Below are 13,658 nucleotides of genomic sequence, written 5' to 3' on the forward strand. Positions count from 1 at the left end.
TTCATCAACAGCTTCCTGGCACTTCTTTTCCTTTTTATGTTTGGGGTAACAATTCCATCACTCATGAGAAAAATGGCATGTAGTTTTTAACTTGGTGTGGAGTGAATTGCTATGCTGCCCCATTTAGACTATTAAATAGGGCAGCACAGCAGTTCCCTCTATATGAATTAAACCCTTGAAGGCAATGATAGTAGCACTCTTTAAACTGAAGAGATTATGGTGCTGTGGCCGTGGCAATCATGCTTGCCTGTTGCTGTGTATTTATACCTTTGCTTAATTAGGCTTTGCACATACACAGTTAATGGCATTAAAATTTAGAAAGAATGGAAATATATAAAAACAGCATATAAAAACCTCCTGTTTAAAAGGAGCTATACCGGTAAAGAGAGTGATGATTTAACAATTATTTCTCCCTGGATGATAATGAATGTCAAAACAGGACAAAATGAATAGCTCAACTATTAAGAGTTGCTTTTGAAATCTGTGGTCCATACTAGGGGCTAGAGGTCCTTGGCAAATTTTTTCTTGATAATGTCAAAACTATCAGATCTGTAATTCACTTTTTGCAATGCAGTAAAGGAAGTGTATTGATGAGGCAGCTATATCTACTTAACCAATTACCACACAGCAACAGATGTCATTACATTTACAGCCATAACTAATGGAAAATCAGGTCAACTTTATTAGGAGGGCCATACTTTAGGGCACAGTATTGACAGTCTGATATACTATTTTCAAAGGCCTAAGGCCAAAGTCAACTAAACAGTCGCACTAATGGGATCCTGCTAGTGCAACATGGTTTCCCCCCTTTGTCCCCCCGGCAATTGGCTCTGTGGAAAGATGGTTCTGTCAGTTCATTTCTGCTTGCCTGAAATGAATTCCAAAGTTGAATTCCATCCATAAACTTAGATCCAAACAACTCTGGGTGGAGTTCCATTTGTGCAATGGCATTTTCCTGACTCACCCTTTCTAGTCTGCGTCTTGCACATCCAATAAGCTTTTTCTGTGGGTCAGTAGGAACTCCAGAACAGCATGCTCCATCTCCACAGTTGGAGGCTGTATGCTTCTGAATACCAGTTGCTGGAAATTGCAAGATGGGAGAGTGCTCTTTTGCTTCTTACAACTTTCCCATAGGCATTTACCTGGCCACTGTGAGAACAGGATGCTGGACTAGAGGAGCCATTCACCTGATCCATGAGGCTGTTCTTATGTGATATATTGAGGGCTTCAGGGAGGCATTGAACATCATATTGCTTCTGTTCATCCTGGATCCCAACTCTAAACCTTGAACAAGTTCAGAGCACTGCACTGTTGAGTGACTGGTTTTTTTGTATTTCAAATACAGAATTCAGACAGAGCTGCTCCTGCCAAGATAATTTTGATAGTCAAAATTCTAAGCTATTGTTTTCTTACTAGGCTCGTGGGAAAAAACGACAGATAGGATGGTTTCCTGCTAACTATGTGAAACTCTTAAGTCCTGGTACTAGTAAAACTACACCAACCGAGCCATCTAAATCAGTAGTGTTACCTTCAGGTAAGTAATACTGTAGCATTTGATTACATGTTATTGCCTATGCTTTAGATCAGGAGGTTTCCAAACTTTCTATGTTCAGAGGACCTTTTTCGTATAAATTTAACGGTTGCATGAATCTCAGCTGTGAAACCCCCAAGGTAATGCTGAAGATTGCTGGACAGGCTTTGGGGACTCATTATTGTTGGTTTACAAGCCCCCTCCAAAGAGGCTGGCCCCTCACACTGTCCTCGGAGCTTGTTTACCGGTAACCTCCTCTGGCTGACAATTCGCGTTCACCATCCAGCTATAAATCAGCAGTCGCAGAGGTCCGTGGATCGTTGCTTATCAGCAAAAAAAGTCTCCCACCTGGTTCTACAGCCGTCTTTAGCAGTGCTGCACAGTCTCAGCCATCCACCGTGCTACCACTTGTTGTAGCAACCATCGAGCTCTGCTACCACTTGTTGGTTTACAAGCCCCCTCCAGAGAGGCTGGCCCCTCACACTGTCCTCGGAGCTTGTTTACCCCAGACAGACCAGGGAGATTTTGACAGGCGACATTTTCTCAGCGTGGGTAAATGCACACCCCCTCCTCCTGCTTCCCTAGCAGGGAAAAGGAGACAGTCAGAAACGTCTATTTACATTCTTTTATTTCTGACCTTTACAGCACTACAGAAAAACATGTCCGATCAATTCAGTTCTTCTAGCAAGTCTGACAAACTTCCTGTATATACGCAAACGGAAGGTTTCAAATTACACTCTTCACAGAGCTCTGAGAAGCCTGTGAACTTCCGGGGAAATTCTTTCCCATAGCTAGCCGCATCATGTGATGTCAACAAGCTAGCTGTCTGCAGCTGCGATGTTCTCATATACTGACATCTATCTCCCTGTGTGACTGGAGAGTGTACCCTAGAATATACCTAATGCTCCCCTGCAGCCTTACATTGCAGATTGAAATAGGTAGTTGTAGCCAAGCTGTCTTTCAGTTAAGCTTGTCCACCATGCTTGACTTTTCTCATTAAGGAGCCCTTTATAAGCTTCTAAGCTATTTTATCAGTCCATCAAACATAGATTGAAAACCACTTAAATTGATGATGGTGATGAAATAATGTCCTACATCTCCTTCCTAACACCTACTTGCCTGGTGCTAGCTTTATAAAAGTTTGTACTTTTAAAATGGTGCTGTATTTTATTTTACTGCACTGGGAGTTACCTCACTGTTTTAATCGCTATTTTAATTTGTGCATTATCTAATATCTATTAATTTTAATGGATTTATTGTATATTTTATAATTATTTGGTTTAAGTCATGTTGGAAACTGCCCTGTAAAAGTATTGTGATGGGTGATACATAAATACCCTAAATAAATATACAGTGGTGCCTCACAAGACAAAATTAATCCGTTCCGCGAGTCTCTTCGTCTTGCGGTTTTTTCGTCTTGCGAAGCACGGCTATTAGCGGATTAGCGCTATTAGCGGCTTAGCGGCTTAGAAAAAGGGGGGGGGGGGAGGAAAAAAACTCGCAAGAACTCGCAAGACATTTTGTCTTGCGAAGCAAGCCCATAGGGAAATTCGTCTTGCGAAGCACCTCAAAAGACGGAAAACTCTTTCGTCTAGCGAGTTTTTCGTCTTGCGAGGCATTCGTCTTGCGGGGCACCACTGTACTATTCATTGCAGGGGGCAGAAGTTCATATGGCTTACAATCTACTATTGTGTGTTATTTTCAGCCAAGCTAGTTGAAAGATGAGAAATATCCATCCAAATGGAAATAGTTTCTGTAATAATTTTGGGCTGTATATCCAGTTGTAATTCTTCATAAAGAATGATAGGTGAAACAGTGGGAGTAAGATGGTTCTTCAGTATAATAATTAGTGATTAAAAATAAATGTACATATGATGGTAATTTTGGTGCAGATGTAGAATGTATCTTATCCACTGATCTAACACCATCATTTGCATGCTCTTGAAGAATTGTTAGATTCATTATCACAACTCACATCTAAAACAGGAGTATAGGTCAGAATCTTCTTTAAGTCAAGAGAACATATAAACAAAGCAGAGTGATTTTAAGTACATAGATATATATAGACTTTGTTTGATAGCATTCTGTAGACCGGGGTAGTCAACCTTTTTATACTTACCGCCCACTAATGCATCTTTCTTGATGGTAGAATTTCCTTACCGCCCACCAGTGCTCGATGGAAGGAGGATTCAGCTTGTTACGTAGAACCCCCTACCGCCCACCTAGAATCCTGAAGCACCCACTAGTGGGTGGTAGGAACCAGGTTGACAACCCCTGCTGTAGACTATGGGTGGTATCCAGCTCCTTTGTCCTATCAGTGAAAGGATTTATTCTTATGCAACAACAGGACATCCCACCCTGTCCTCCACTGTGTGCACAGCACTCTCTCCCCAAATCTGCTTCAGAGGGTTGGAGAAAGGAGAGGTTTAAGGGTGGAGGGGGGGGAGTCCTATTGTGCAAGTAGAAATCATTGTGCTAGCGGGATGCTTACTTAATTCTTCATGGAATACAAGCCCCTTTATCACAGCACTCTATGGAAACCATCAATTTGAATGTTTACCCCCTAATAGTATCTTAATGTATTGATCCAGTTTGATGATGATTTCCTCTGGAATTTCTACATGTTGAAATATTCCCACACTCTGTTGTATTCTTTGACTGGTGAAGTCAGCCTGCTCATTATGGTCATTTAAAGTTGCTGTGTTAGTCACATTGTAATACATCATTTCTCTGATCTTCAGAAGATCTGGTGATCTTCTGGCTAGTGTATTCATCACCACATTTCCCCAATTTTGCTAAGCATTTCAAAAAAACTTGGGTTAACAATATCCCTATTTTTGGCCCCTAGTAAAATAGCAATTAGGTGAGATTGTCATAGTTTAGAACTGAGATGTGCTAGAGTGAGGTCAGTGGGTGCACTTATACCCCCTTTCGTGAGCTGAGAGGTGGAATTAACTTTTTAATTGGTGACCTGATAGCTTAGCTTCCTCTTTTAAAGCACAGAGCCAGTGTGGTGTAGTGGTTAAGAGTGGTGGACTCGTAATCTGGTGAACTGGGTTTGATTCCCTACTCCTCCACATGCAGCTGCTGGGTCACCTGGGGCTAGTCACACTTCTCTGAAGTCTCTCAGCCTCACTCACCTCACAGAGTGTTTCTTGTGGGAAAGGAAGGGAAAAGGAGATTGTTAGCCGCTTTGAGACTCCTTAGGGTAGTGGTAAAGTGGAATATCAAATCCAAACTCTTCTTCTTCTTCTATGTAGTAACAATATAGTGACTTAAGTGGGGAGATGTTTTAGGAGCACTAGCATATTGTTTCAAAAATATGTAGACATGGATATTATCAGTTTCAAATGTTGTTTATTATCTTAACAGTGTGCCAAGTAATTGGTATGTATGACTACATTGCACAGAATGATGATGAATTAGCATTCAGCAAAGGCCAGATCATTAACGTCCTGAATAAGGAAGACCCAGACTGGTGGAAAGGAGAAGTGAATGGGCAAGTGGGTCTCTTCCCATCCAACTATGTGAAACTGACAACAGATATGGACCCAAGCCAGCAATGTAAGTGACTATTTTATCTCAGTAGTTGCTTACATAGTATTTTTTTTAAAGAAACATGCAGCATTGCTGTGATTCTGCTGTGTTTTGCAGAAGCTTGGCCACTGCTATATATTTGCCTAACTCTCTTTGAAGACCTTCTATATTGCAAGCCTAAACTTGTGTTGGTTTTTAGTTCCATCCCCCTTGTAGCATGTTACCTTTATCATTTTTGCACCATGCTGTTTACATGCCTGGCTCATTTTCCTAGCTTGAATTTTGCTCATTGTTTTGTTTTGCTTATGTGTTGTTTTCCTCCTTTTTCTAGGAATCATATGTTGTCCATCCCCCACTCAGGCTTGAAAGTCCTCAAAGAGACCCACTATCCCATATCACTGTCCAGAGGGATGATGGGAGATGCAGCCTTGATCATGTGACTTCCAGCATGATCATCTACTGCCTTCTGAGTAGAAGAACACACTGCAGAGCAGTTTACCTCATTTTACATTAGTTGCATGTAATCGCAATGTTTTTATTTAATATCTACAGATATAGATGCAAAATTACAAAAAGACAAAAAAACAACAACACAGGATAGTGGGTCCTTTTGTGGCTTTCATAGTTACCCACCTATTTCTCCACCTTGGCACAGGTGCTTTCAGTAGTAGAACTATTTTTAAATGCCTATTTTAGCCTTTTAAAGAAAAACAAGCATTTTGTCATTGCAATTTTGTTATTGCAAAAAGACCCACTATCAAGGAATGCTGCATGTGCTATTAAAATTGTTCCAAATGTCCATAAATCTGAGACTTGTATTTTTGCTTTTTCACTTGTCCCAATGTTGTTGGTGTCTGTCTTTTTTTCCCTTTTTGTGTACTACTAAAACAGGATTTAGTCTGGTTTGGTTTAACGGAAATTAAAATGTGCTCAATTACAAGTTCAACTAAGGTATTTTGTTTCTTGTACTGTTACATGTTCTTGTAGTGAATGTTTGTGCGTGTAATTCATCATGGATAAGAAATTAATTTCCTTCCATGTGCAAGAAAGAATATACATGTATAATGCAGTTATTCCCATTATGTTATATTTTGCACTCTTATTTGTAACTACATATAGTAAGCACCTTTTTGTTCTGTGTCTCAGATTTTATTTTTTATTTTTTTGGCATTTTGGTATAAAATCAAAAGAGTACATTTATCTGTTTCTTCAGAATTAACATGACTTTTTTCAAGTTACGTTTTATCATCACTGTTACGTTAATAACTATGGAACAGCATCCCTTGAGGAAGTAATTATCTTATCTTGACAAAAAGAATGTATAGAAATACCTTCCTGCAATTAATTTCCAATGTTTACATTTTTTAAACTAGACTGTGGAATTTATACAAGTAACATTAAATGGAGCTTATAGTCAAATTTTATGTAGCTGTGCTGTACTCTTAAGCTATGTTTGTCTTTTAAATATTAGTTATGAGCTCTTTATTGCCTGGTGCGGCCAGCATATAGGAAGAAAAGCCCTATGCCTCAAGCACAATATAGCAACTCTACTAATAACTTTAACATTTTTCTTTTTGTTTATGTATTTCTTCTATTTCTAAATTTCATGCTGGCGATGTAGAATTCCTTTTATCTTCATTCATGTGGTGCAAAGAACAAGTGAAGTTCCTTATTCAATTGCACTTCAGTATTTTAATTGATATGAATGTAAAATATATAAATATATGAAACCTGCAGCTTTAACAACTGTAATACAGCCTTTACAATTAGCTACATGTATAGATAATTAAATTCTTCATATAAAAGCTAGACTAAATGTCTCTGTTTTATTGTTACTGTGTATATTTAGCAAGTGACACTAACTGCAAGAGAATAGTCCAAACTTCAGGTTTTTCATTGCTGACCATGATCAGCAGTGGCTACTTTTTAAATACCCAAGGATAGCTGGTTGTTTTTCAACATGCATCCCTAATGCCAGTGTTTCAGTAATGCCATTTTTAAATGGTTGCTGTGGGGTTTTCATCTTGTTACTATAAAGGTGCTGCTTTTTATCCATTATATATGAGGTCACTTATTTGTTTTCTTTGCTCCTTCTCGATTGTGGTCTCTTTCTCTGTCAATATATTTTTTATTACATAAAAGAACATTCCCTTATGATCCGATTCTGCTGTACACTTCAATAGGGCCACATTATTTTATCTAGCATGATGTTTAAAATACCATTCTATACCTTTTATATCTAGAGTGCCTGCCACTTAACTTCCTAACAATCATTTAGCCAATTTCATGTGCGTTGCAGTGAATTAACAATTTAAAATAATCATAATAGTCTAATTATAAACAACAGTTCTGGGCTATATAGGATGATAAAAAGATGCAAAAAGGCAATTGAACCTGGCAGTGTTTTTAAAAAATAAATATATTGATAATTAAAATGTGTTTTGTGAGACCATAGTAGAGTCAACCATTTGAAGACAGTGGAGCCCAGCTAGCACTGTGATGTAATCTTGTTCAGCATAAGCAACAACATGAAAATTGGCAATGGGAAGGCAGTGAAGGGTTAGCTGCAACAACTTTAAATTAACTTACCTTACCACCATAACTAGGGCTGCCAAAAGACTGAAATGGAATTAACACCCTAATCCCCAGTGTATTTTGTGGTATCGAGTTCCCTTGATTTTGATTAAATTGCCATCCATTCCATTCACTGCAGAATATTAATACACTGAGGTTTCCCAAAGTGGTCAGTGAATTTAATGTTCTGGACTGCAGAATCTCAGTGCAGAGTAGGCCTTCTTCAAAATGCCTTGTGGCCTTTAGGGCAGGAGAAATCTAATCCTTGAAGGAGTGTGGAAACTGCATGTTAAGATTCCTTTAGGAAGCTTTAACCTTATCCTCTATAGTTTTATGCACTCATGCAGAAGTACTTCACTGGTCAAGAAAATGACCTTGTCTAATTGTTGATGAAATGAAAACTGTAAAGCCTTTGCACAATTAATCCTGTAGAAATGCAAATGCTAATAACAAACTAGACGGAATATTTCTTCTGGCCCCTGAGGGATGTTAAACTCTGAAGGCATGCACTTTGTGAAGACCCTTTTATAAATTAAACCAGATTATTGAATGATAAGGTATCTGAGGATCAAAATGGAGATACTACATTTTATTTTTGCCTTGGGACCCAGCATTGTGGACTGTCTCTACATCTCTACAATGGAAGCATTATCTTAACACTGAGCTGCTACCATGTAGCTGTGATGATTGGCTGGTGATCTTTAAAGTTTCAGCAGACAAAAGTAAGCTTTAATAGCACTCTCCAGATAGTAATAATCTAGAACTTGGAGGCACAAAGCACCTTAAATGGAACAAGACTTTGATGAGAGTATTAAGGATAAATTCAACAGGTTTTCATATGTATTTACAGAACTCGTGAACCTTGAGAATTTCTCTGCCAGCATTTAGTTGTGCACAGAGTGATAATGGGGTATTTTAAAGACACTTTCGGTAGCTTAAACTTAAATGCCCTAATTCTTTTTCTAGGATTGATCCACCTGATTCAGTTTTAAGTACACTGAAGATAAGGTTTGAGTGCTGCATAAAATTGAAAGTTTAAAGTGGATAAAATTGAAAATCCAGCTTATTTTATTTACTTATTTTAAAAAATAGTCCTCTCAGTGGTAGCTTAGTGTGTGTGGAATGACCTCTTCACTGAAGAACTGCTGCCTCCAACCTTATGTATTTTAGATGCCTGGTAAAAACTTACCCTATTTGTCAGGGTTTTAGAGGCTTCTAATGCAGCTAACAATGTTATTTAGGTAATTGATGAGAGAGATTCTTAATATTTTGCTTATTATGTAATTCATTATTATGGAACTCTTAATAAAGAAAGAAAAACAAGCGTGACAGCTAAAAGAGCTTCTGAAGAGACACTAAACTATCTGTGTTTGGATTTTGCTCTCATACTTCTTGGAATGGTGGGTGAGAGGTGCTGCAGCTACTGCCGCTCCATTACTTCCAACCTCTCAAACTTGGCATGGGAGCGTCATTTTTATTCTGTGTTTAATAAGATGTCATCGAGCTATGGTGCTAAATAAATTGGTCTAACCTGTAATCTGTTTACTGGGAGCCTTACAAGACAGTCAGGCAGTTGAAGTACAGAAGCAAGTACACAAATATTTTGTCGAAGTTGGTAAATCCAGTGAAATATTTAAATTCAGTATGGATCAGCAAGAATTCATCCAAGGGAAATTGTTCTGTTGGACTTGTGCCTCCAGTCTATAATTTATATTGTTCTGATACAAACATGAGAGATCTGGAGGGTGGCAACATGAGAATGGGCCTTTTCTGTGGTGGCCCCCTGTTTGCGGAATGCTCTCCCAAGGGAAGCTTGCTTGGCACCTTCATTCATATCTTTAGGTGCCAGGCAAAAACATTCCTCTTCTCTCAGGCCTTTGACTAAGTAAGCATTTAGCCTTTTAAGCTCTGCAGGGTGGTGGTTATTGCTTTATTCGTTATAATGTTACATATTTTGATGTTTTTATACTGTAAGCTATCCTGTGATCCTCTGATGAAGGGCAGTATATACTTTTAATAAATAAATGAAACAGACTAACAAATATAGCCTGAAACTACAGGCCTGTTCATCTCAAAATTCTGGCAAAGCATCATCCCAACATTTTGCTGTTAAAACTTCAGATGTGGGCTGAATCTGAGGGAGGGTTTTTTCCAGATGGAAATGCAGGCTTTAGAGCTGGGTATTTCTACACCTCTTGTGCTAGGATTTGTATTTCATGTATACATTAATGCAGATGTCAGTCGGGGCATGCTCCCTTCGTGGACTTCAAGGCAGCCTTTGATAAAGGTGATTGAGAAATCAAAATAAAAACTTCTTGAAAGCAATGTTGACTGCAGATTATTGACAGCAATTAAGATACAGTATGGAGAATAAGTGCTATCTTCCATAGGCTTGCTGATTAAAAAGTGGTCCAACTACCTAGGTAGTGAAACTATCTCCATCTAGGTAGTGCCCCAATTTTTTTTTTTACGTATTTTTAAAACAACACGTGAGAACCCCCTATCATTTAAACAAAGCAACGTTTTCGGTTTTATTATGAGTATTTAGTGATTCTCTCCCACCCTCACATAGGCTTAACACCACTTGCCCACTGCCCTGAGCCAGAAGTCTTCAGGCCACAAATTATTATAAGGCTAAAATGATCATGTTTGGCCATAAGTCACCAAAGTGCATATGATATATTGACAGCTATAGAACTGGAATGTTATTTTCTAGAAGCGTCTTCTGTTACGTTGAAAATAGAGACAATGTCTCATCAATTTATATGGACTTGTTAAAGGACCTGGCTCTACAAAACCAAAATTTCATCCAATGATATGGCCTTTTCAGGAATTATTTCAATGGAAGACTTCTACATTTGCTCCTGTAAGTTCATAAACTTTGGTCCAACCACCAGAAATTAATTATTCACTAATACAAAAAAAGTAAGAGCCACCTTAGATTACGCTGATATGTGAAGCATGTTTGCTACTGTGTGTCACTTGACATTGGGCAGTTTTAACACCAATGGGGCCCTTTTGTATGTGCTCCTTTCTTTACTGCCCAATTATTGGTTTGTTTTATTGTTTTTGTTCTGTTGCATGTTTTGTTAAAGCCAGTGATCAAAACAAACTAAATTGAATGGATAAACTAGTTACCCATGAACTGCATGTGCTGAGTAGAGAACAGAAGTCGGAAAGTGAGCCTCGGGATAGGAACATAGTGTGATTTCAGTGGCTCTACCCTAGAGTATTACGAACACTGAACATTCGTCTCCCCTCTCCTATACATAAATCTCTTCGCTGCTCATTTAACCTGAATATGAATGGCCCATGCATTCCTTACTTTCAATGTAAAAAACTAACCAATTACTTCAGATCATGACTTTCAACTCCTCTTCAGAGAGTGTGTGAATTCAAAGAAGCAAGAGATGCTTGATTTGTATTGCAGAAGACCGATTGTTTTGGGCCTGGGTTTGTTTTAATCACTTGGCTGCATCTCCAGAGCAGTGAAAATGAAAACGAGAACTGGTTTTCTGGGCCAAGATTAGGGAATTCCAGCTTTCTGCGTCAACAGGAGCAAGAAAGAAAGTAAATGCAGGGCAAATGATCAAAAGCTATTTGTAAGGCTAGTTCTTTGGAACCCAATCTGTTCAGAGGTAATGTGCTTTTGAGTATCAGATGTGTGCTGCCACTGCACACACACCCTGACGGCGAGAGAGAATGTTTTTGTGAACAATTGAGGCCACAAAATAAAAGGTCTGACAGTGGTTCTATGACATTTTTAAGAAGAATCTGAATTTATGTGCAGTAATTTGTTGCTTAACTATTCTATCATGTTGGCCAGAATGGCAGAGCAGTCCATTTACAAGGTCCTGAATTATAGTAACTTGCATACTTTACATCTGTGAGCTGACACCAATGGATCAATTGGTTTCATCCCACCACTGTCATTGGGTAATAACTCCATTAAAACCAAAGGCAGGTAGAGCTGGCCCCCTCAAATTCTAACTTCACTCTGATGTCCATAAGAAACTTATGAAAGTTTCATAAGTTGAGTCTCTCCCATTTCTAGAATCCCATCACTTGTCTCTTCTCTAGCAAATCACCAAGTTTACTAAATTAATTGGATAAATTAGTGCAAGATAGCCAGAAAAAGAGAATATTGTAGCATCCAGCAGCATTCTAAGAATATGGCCTTCCATTGAAATGGTGCCCTAATTATGCTGGTCAAGTGTATTGAGCTCTAGGGTGCCACAAAGATTGTAAGGTATTTCGCATATTTGAAATACTATTAAAATGATCTTCATACAGAACTTGTCATTCATTACAAATTGCCATATTAAAATTCTGACATAATCATATACATCAAGGGTAGCTAACCAATGACCTGTGGGCTGTATACAGTCAAGAGGTTTGGGGTGATCCACAGGGATCTCCAACAATTATGTGTCTTAATTTTTATTTATTTGTTGGTGATTTTCTCTTTCCCCTGCTCCTATATACACTTTTTCTGTGGTTAATTACTTTCATTGGGCTTCCCTGATTGTCCTTGGGTTATTTTCTTCACTTTTAAGTCAGCTGGGGCTTCTAAACTAATTGATTATTTCCTGTTGCTGCTTCTGTTATTAATAGTGCTACTTATTAGCAGACTGTTCACTTTAAAAAAGGAAAAGGAAATACTGATAGAACAGAACAGACTGACTTTGGATGGAAGACACAATACGTTATCTTATTAACCTTTATTTTATTCAGAAAAATATACTGTAATTGAATCTAAAAATTAAAAGAAAATACAAATGGAATGTGTTTGGGAAGGGATTAGACTGACTTTGCATAGAAAGAAAATGAAATATATGAACTTTCCACTTTGGACAGGCTCTCTTTTCCGCCTCCGCCACACCCATCTTACCATGCAGCCCTGTTTAGGGAAGTTTTTAATGACTGATGTTTTAATGTATTTTTAATCCTTTGTTGGAAGCCACCCAGAGTGGCTGGGGAAACCCAGCCAGATGGGCAGGGTATTAAAAATTGTTATCATTATTATTATTATCATTATCATTATAATAATATTATTATGCAGCTCTTGGAGGGTTGGTCATGGGTCAATGCAGCCCTTGGCCCAAAGAACATTAATCACCCCTGATATATATCATTAACCTCCCTTGGAGATAGTTATTGTTCTGGAAAGAGATGCATTCCTAAATAGAGAAAAAGGAGGTGGCCGAGTGATTTGTGATTTTTCATTGGCAAATGACACAGTGTTTCATTTTTGAAATGTGTTACTTATTTTCACAATAAAGTAGAGAAACCTGCTGCTGTTGGAACTGAGTTTTGCTTCTTAAATTATTTTCCTCACATCCCGAAGATTCTTAATGTAAGAGCTGTTTTGTTCTTCTGTCCCAGCAATATTATGGAGGGAAATTAGTCGTTTTAAATGTTAGGGTGTGAAATGGCTAGCAAGTAGCTTAACAAGAAATTGAACTTCATCTTCAATTTGATTAAGAAGTGGCTATAACTTAAGATGACACTTCCCCTAAGACAAGCATTCTACTAACATTTTATTTGATAAAATATCTTAACTGTATTTGATACTTCTGTGTTGTTGACTGGCAACTGAAAGCAAAACAAGGAAATATCCATCTATCTACTTGCCTGTCTCATGTTCATATTGGTCTTCTAGTGAGATGCAAGCTGACACTGGAACAGCTGTCAGTCGAACATGAGACTCTTAACATCAGGGTCATGAGTTTGAGCCCCACATTGGGCAAAAGACTCCTGCATTGCAAGGGGTTGGAGTAAATGACCCTTGACCCTACAATCCTGTGACACGTGACATGGATTCTTCATCATAGCAGGGAGTCAATTAGTATAGTACAGCACTGTGCGTCCCTGTGCTGCCAATTGCATTCGTGCTTATTCTGAATTGCAACCGACCTTCAAGTAAATGTGATAGTTTCTGCCCACGTTATTCCGTTCTTTCCTATGTTAGACTATAGACTCCTTGGGAACAAGAATATAGCTATCTTACCTACGA

The 13,658-nt window shown here is 38.4% G+C and overlaps 1 protein-coding gene across 3 annotated transcripts in view; it reads left to right on the forward strand.

Annotated features, from left to right (window-relative positions):
- The window catches only part of ITSN1 (intersectin 1), an 86,513-nt gene that overhangs the window by 53,404 nt on the left and 19,451 nt on the right, over positions 1–13,658 (forward strand). For 2 of the 3 annotated variants that reach the window (XM_081858811.1, XM_081858810.1), the window contains exons 27-28: positions 1,417–1,534; positions 4,904–5,095. In XM_081858811.1, the coding sequence (XP_081714937.1) occupies positions 1,417–1,534; positions 4,904–5,095 (310 nt within the window). Of the gene's footprint in view, positions 1–1,416; positions 1,535–4,903; positions 5,096–5,399; positions 7,127–13,658 lie in introns of those variants that run through there. The other variant, XM_081858812.1, reaches the window with a different exon arrangement.

Source organism: Podarcis erhardii (genome assembly GCF_964252035.2).
Source record: "Podarcis erhardii genome assembly, chromosome: 4".
Classification (NCBI taxonomy): Eukaryota; Metazoa; Chordata; class Lepidosauria; order Squamata; family Lacertidae; genus Podarcis; species Podarcis erhardii.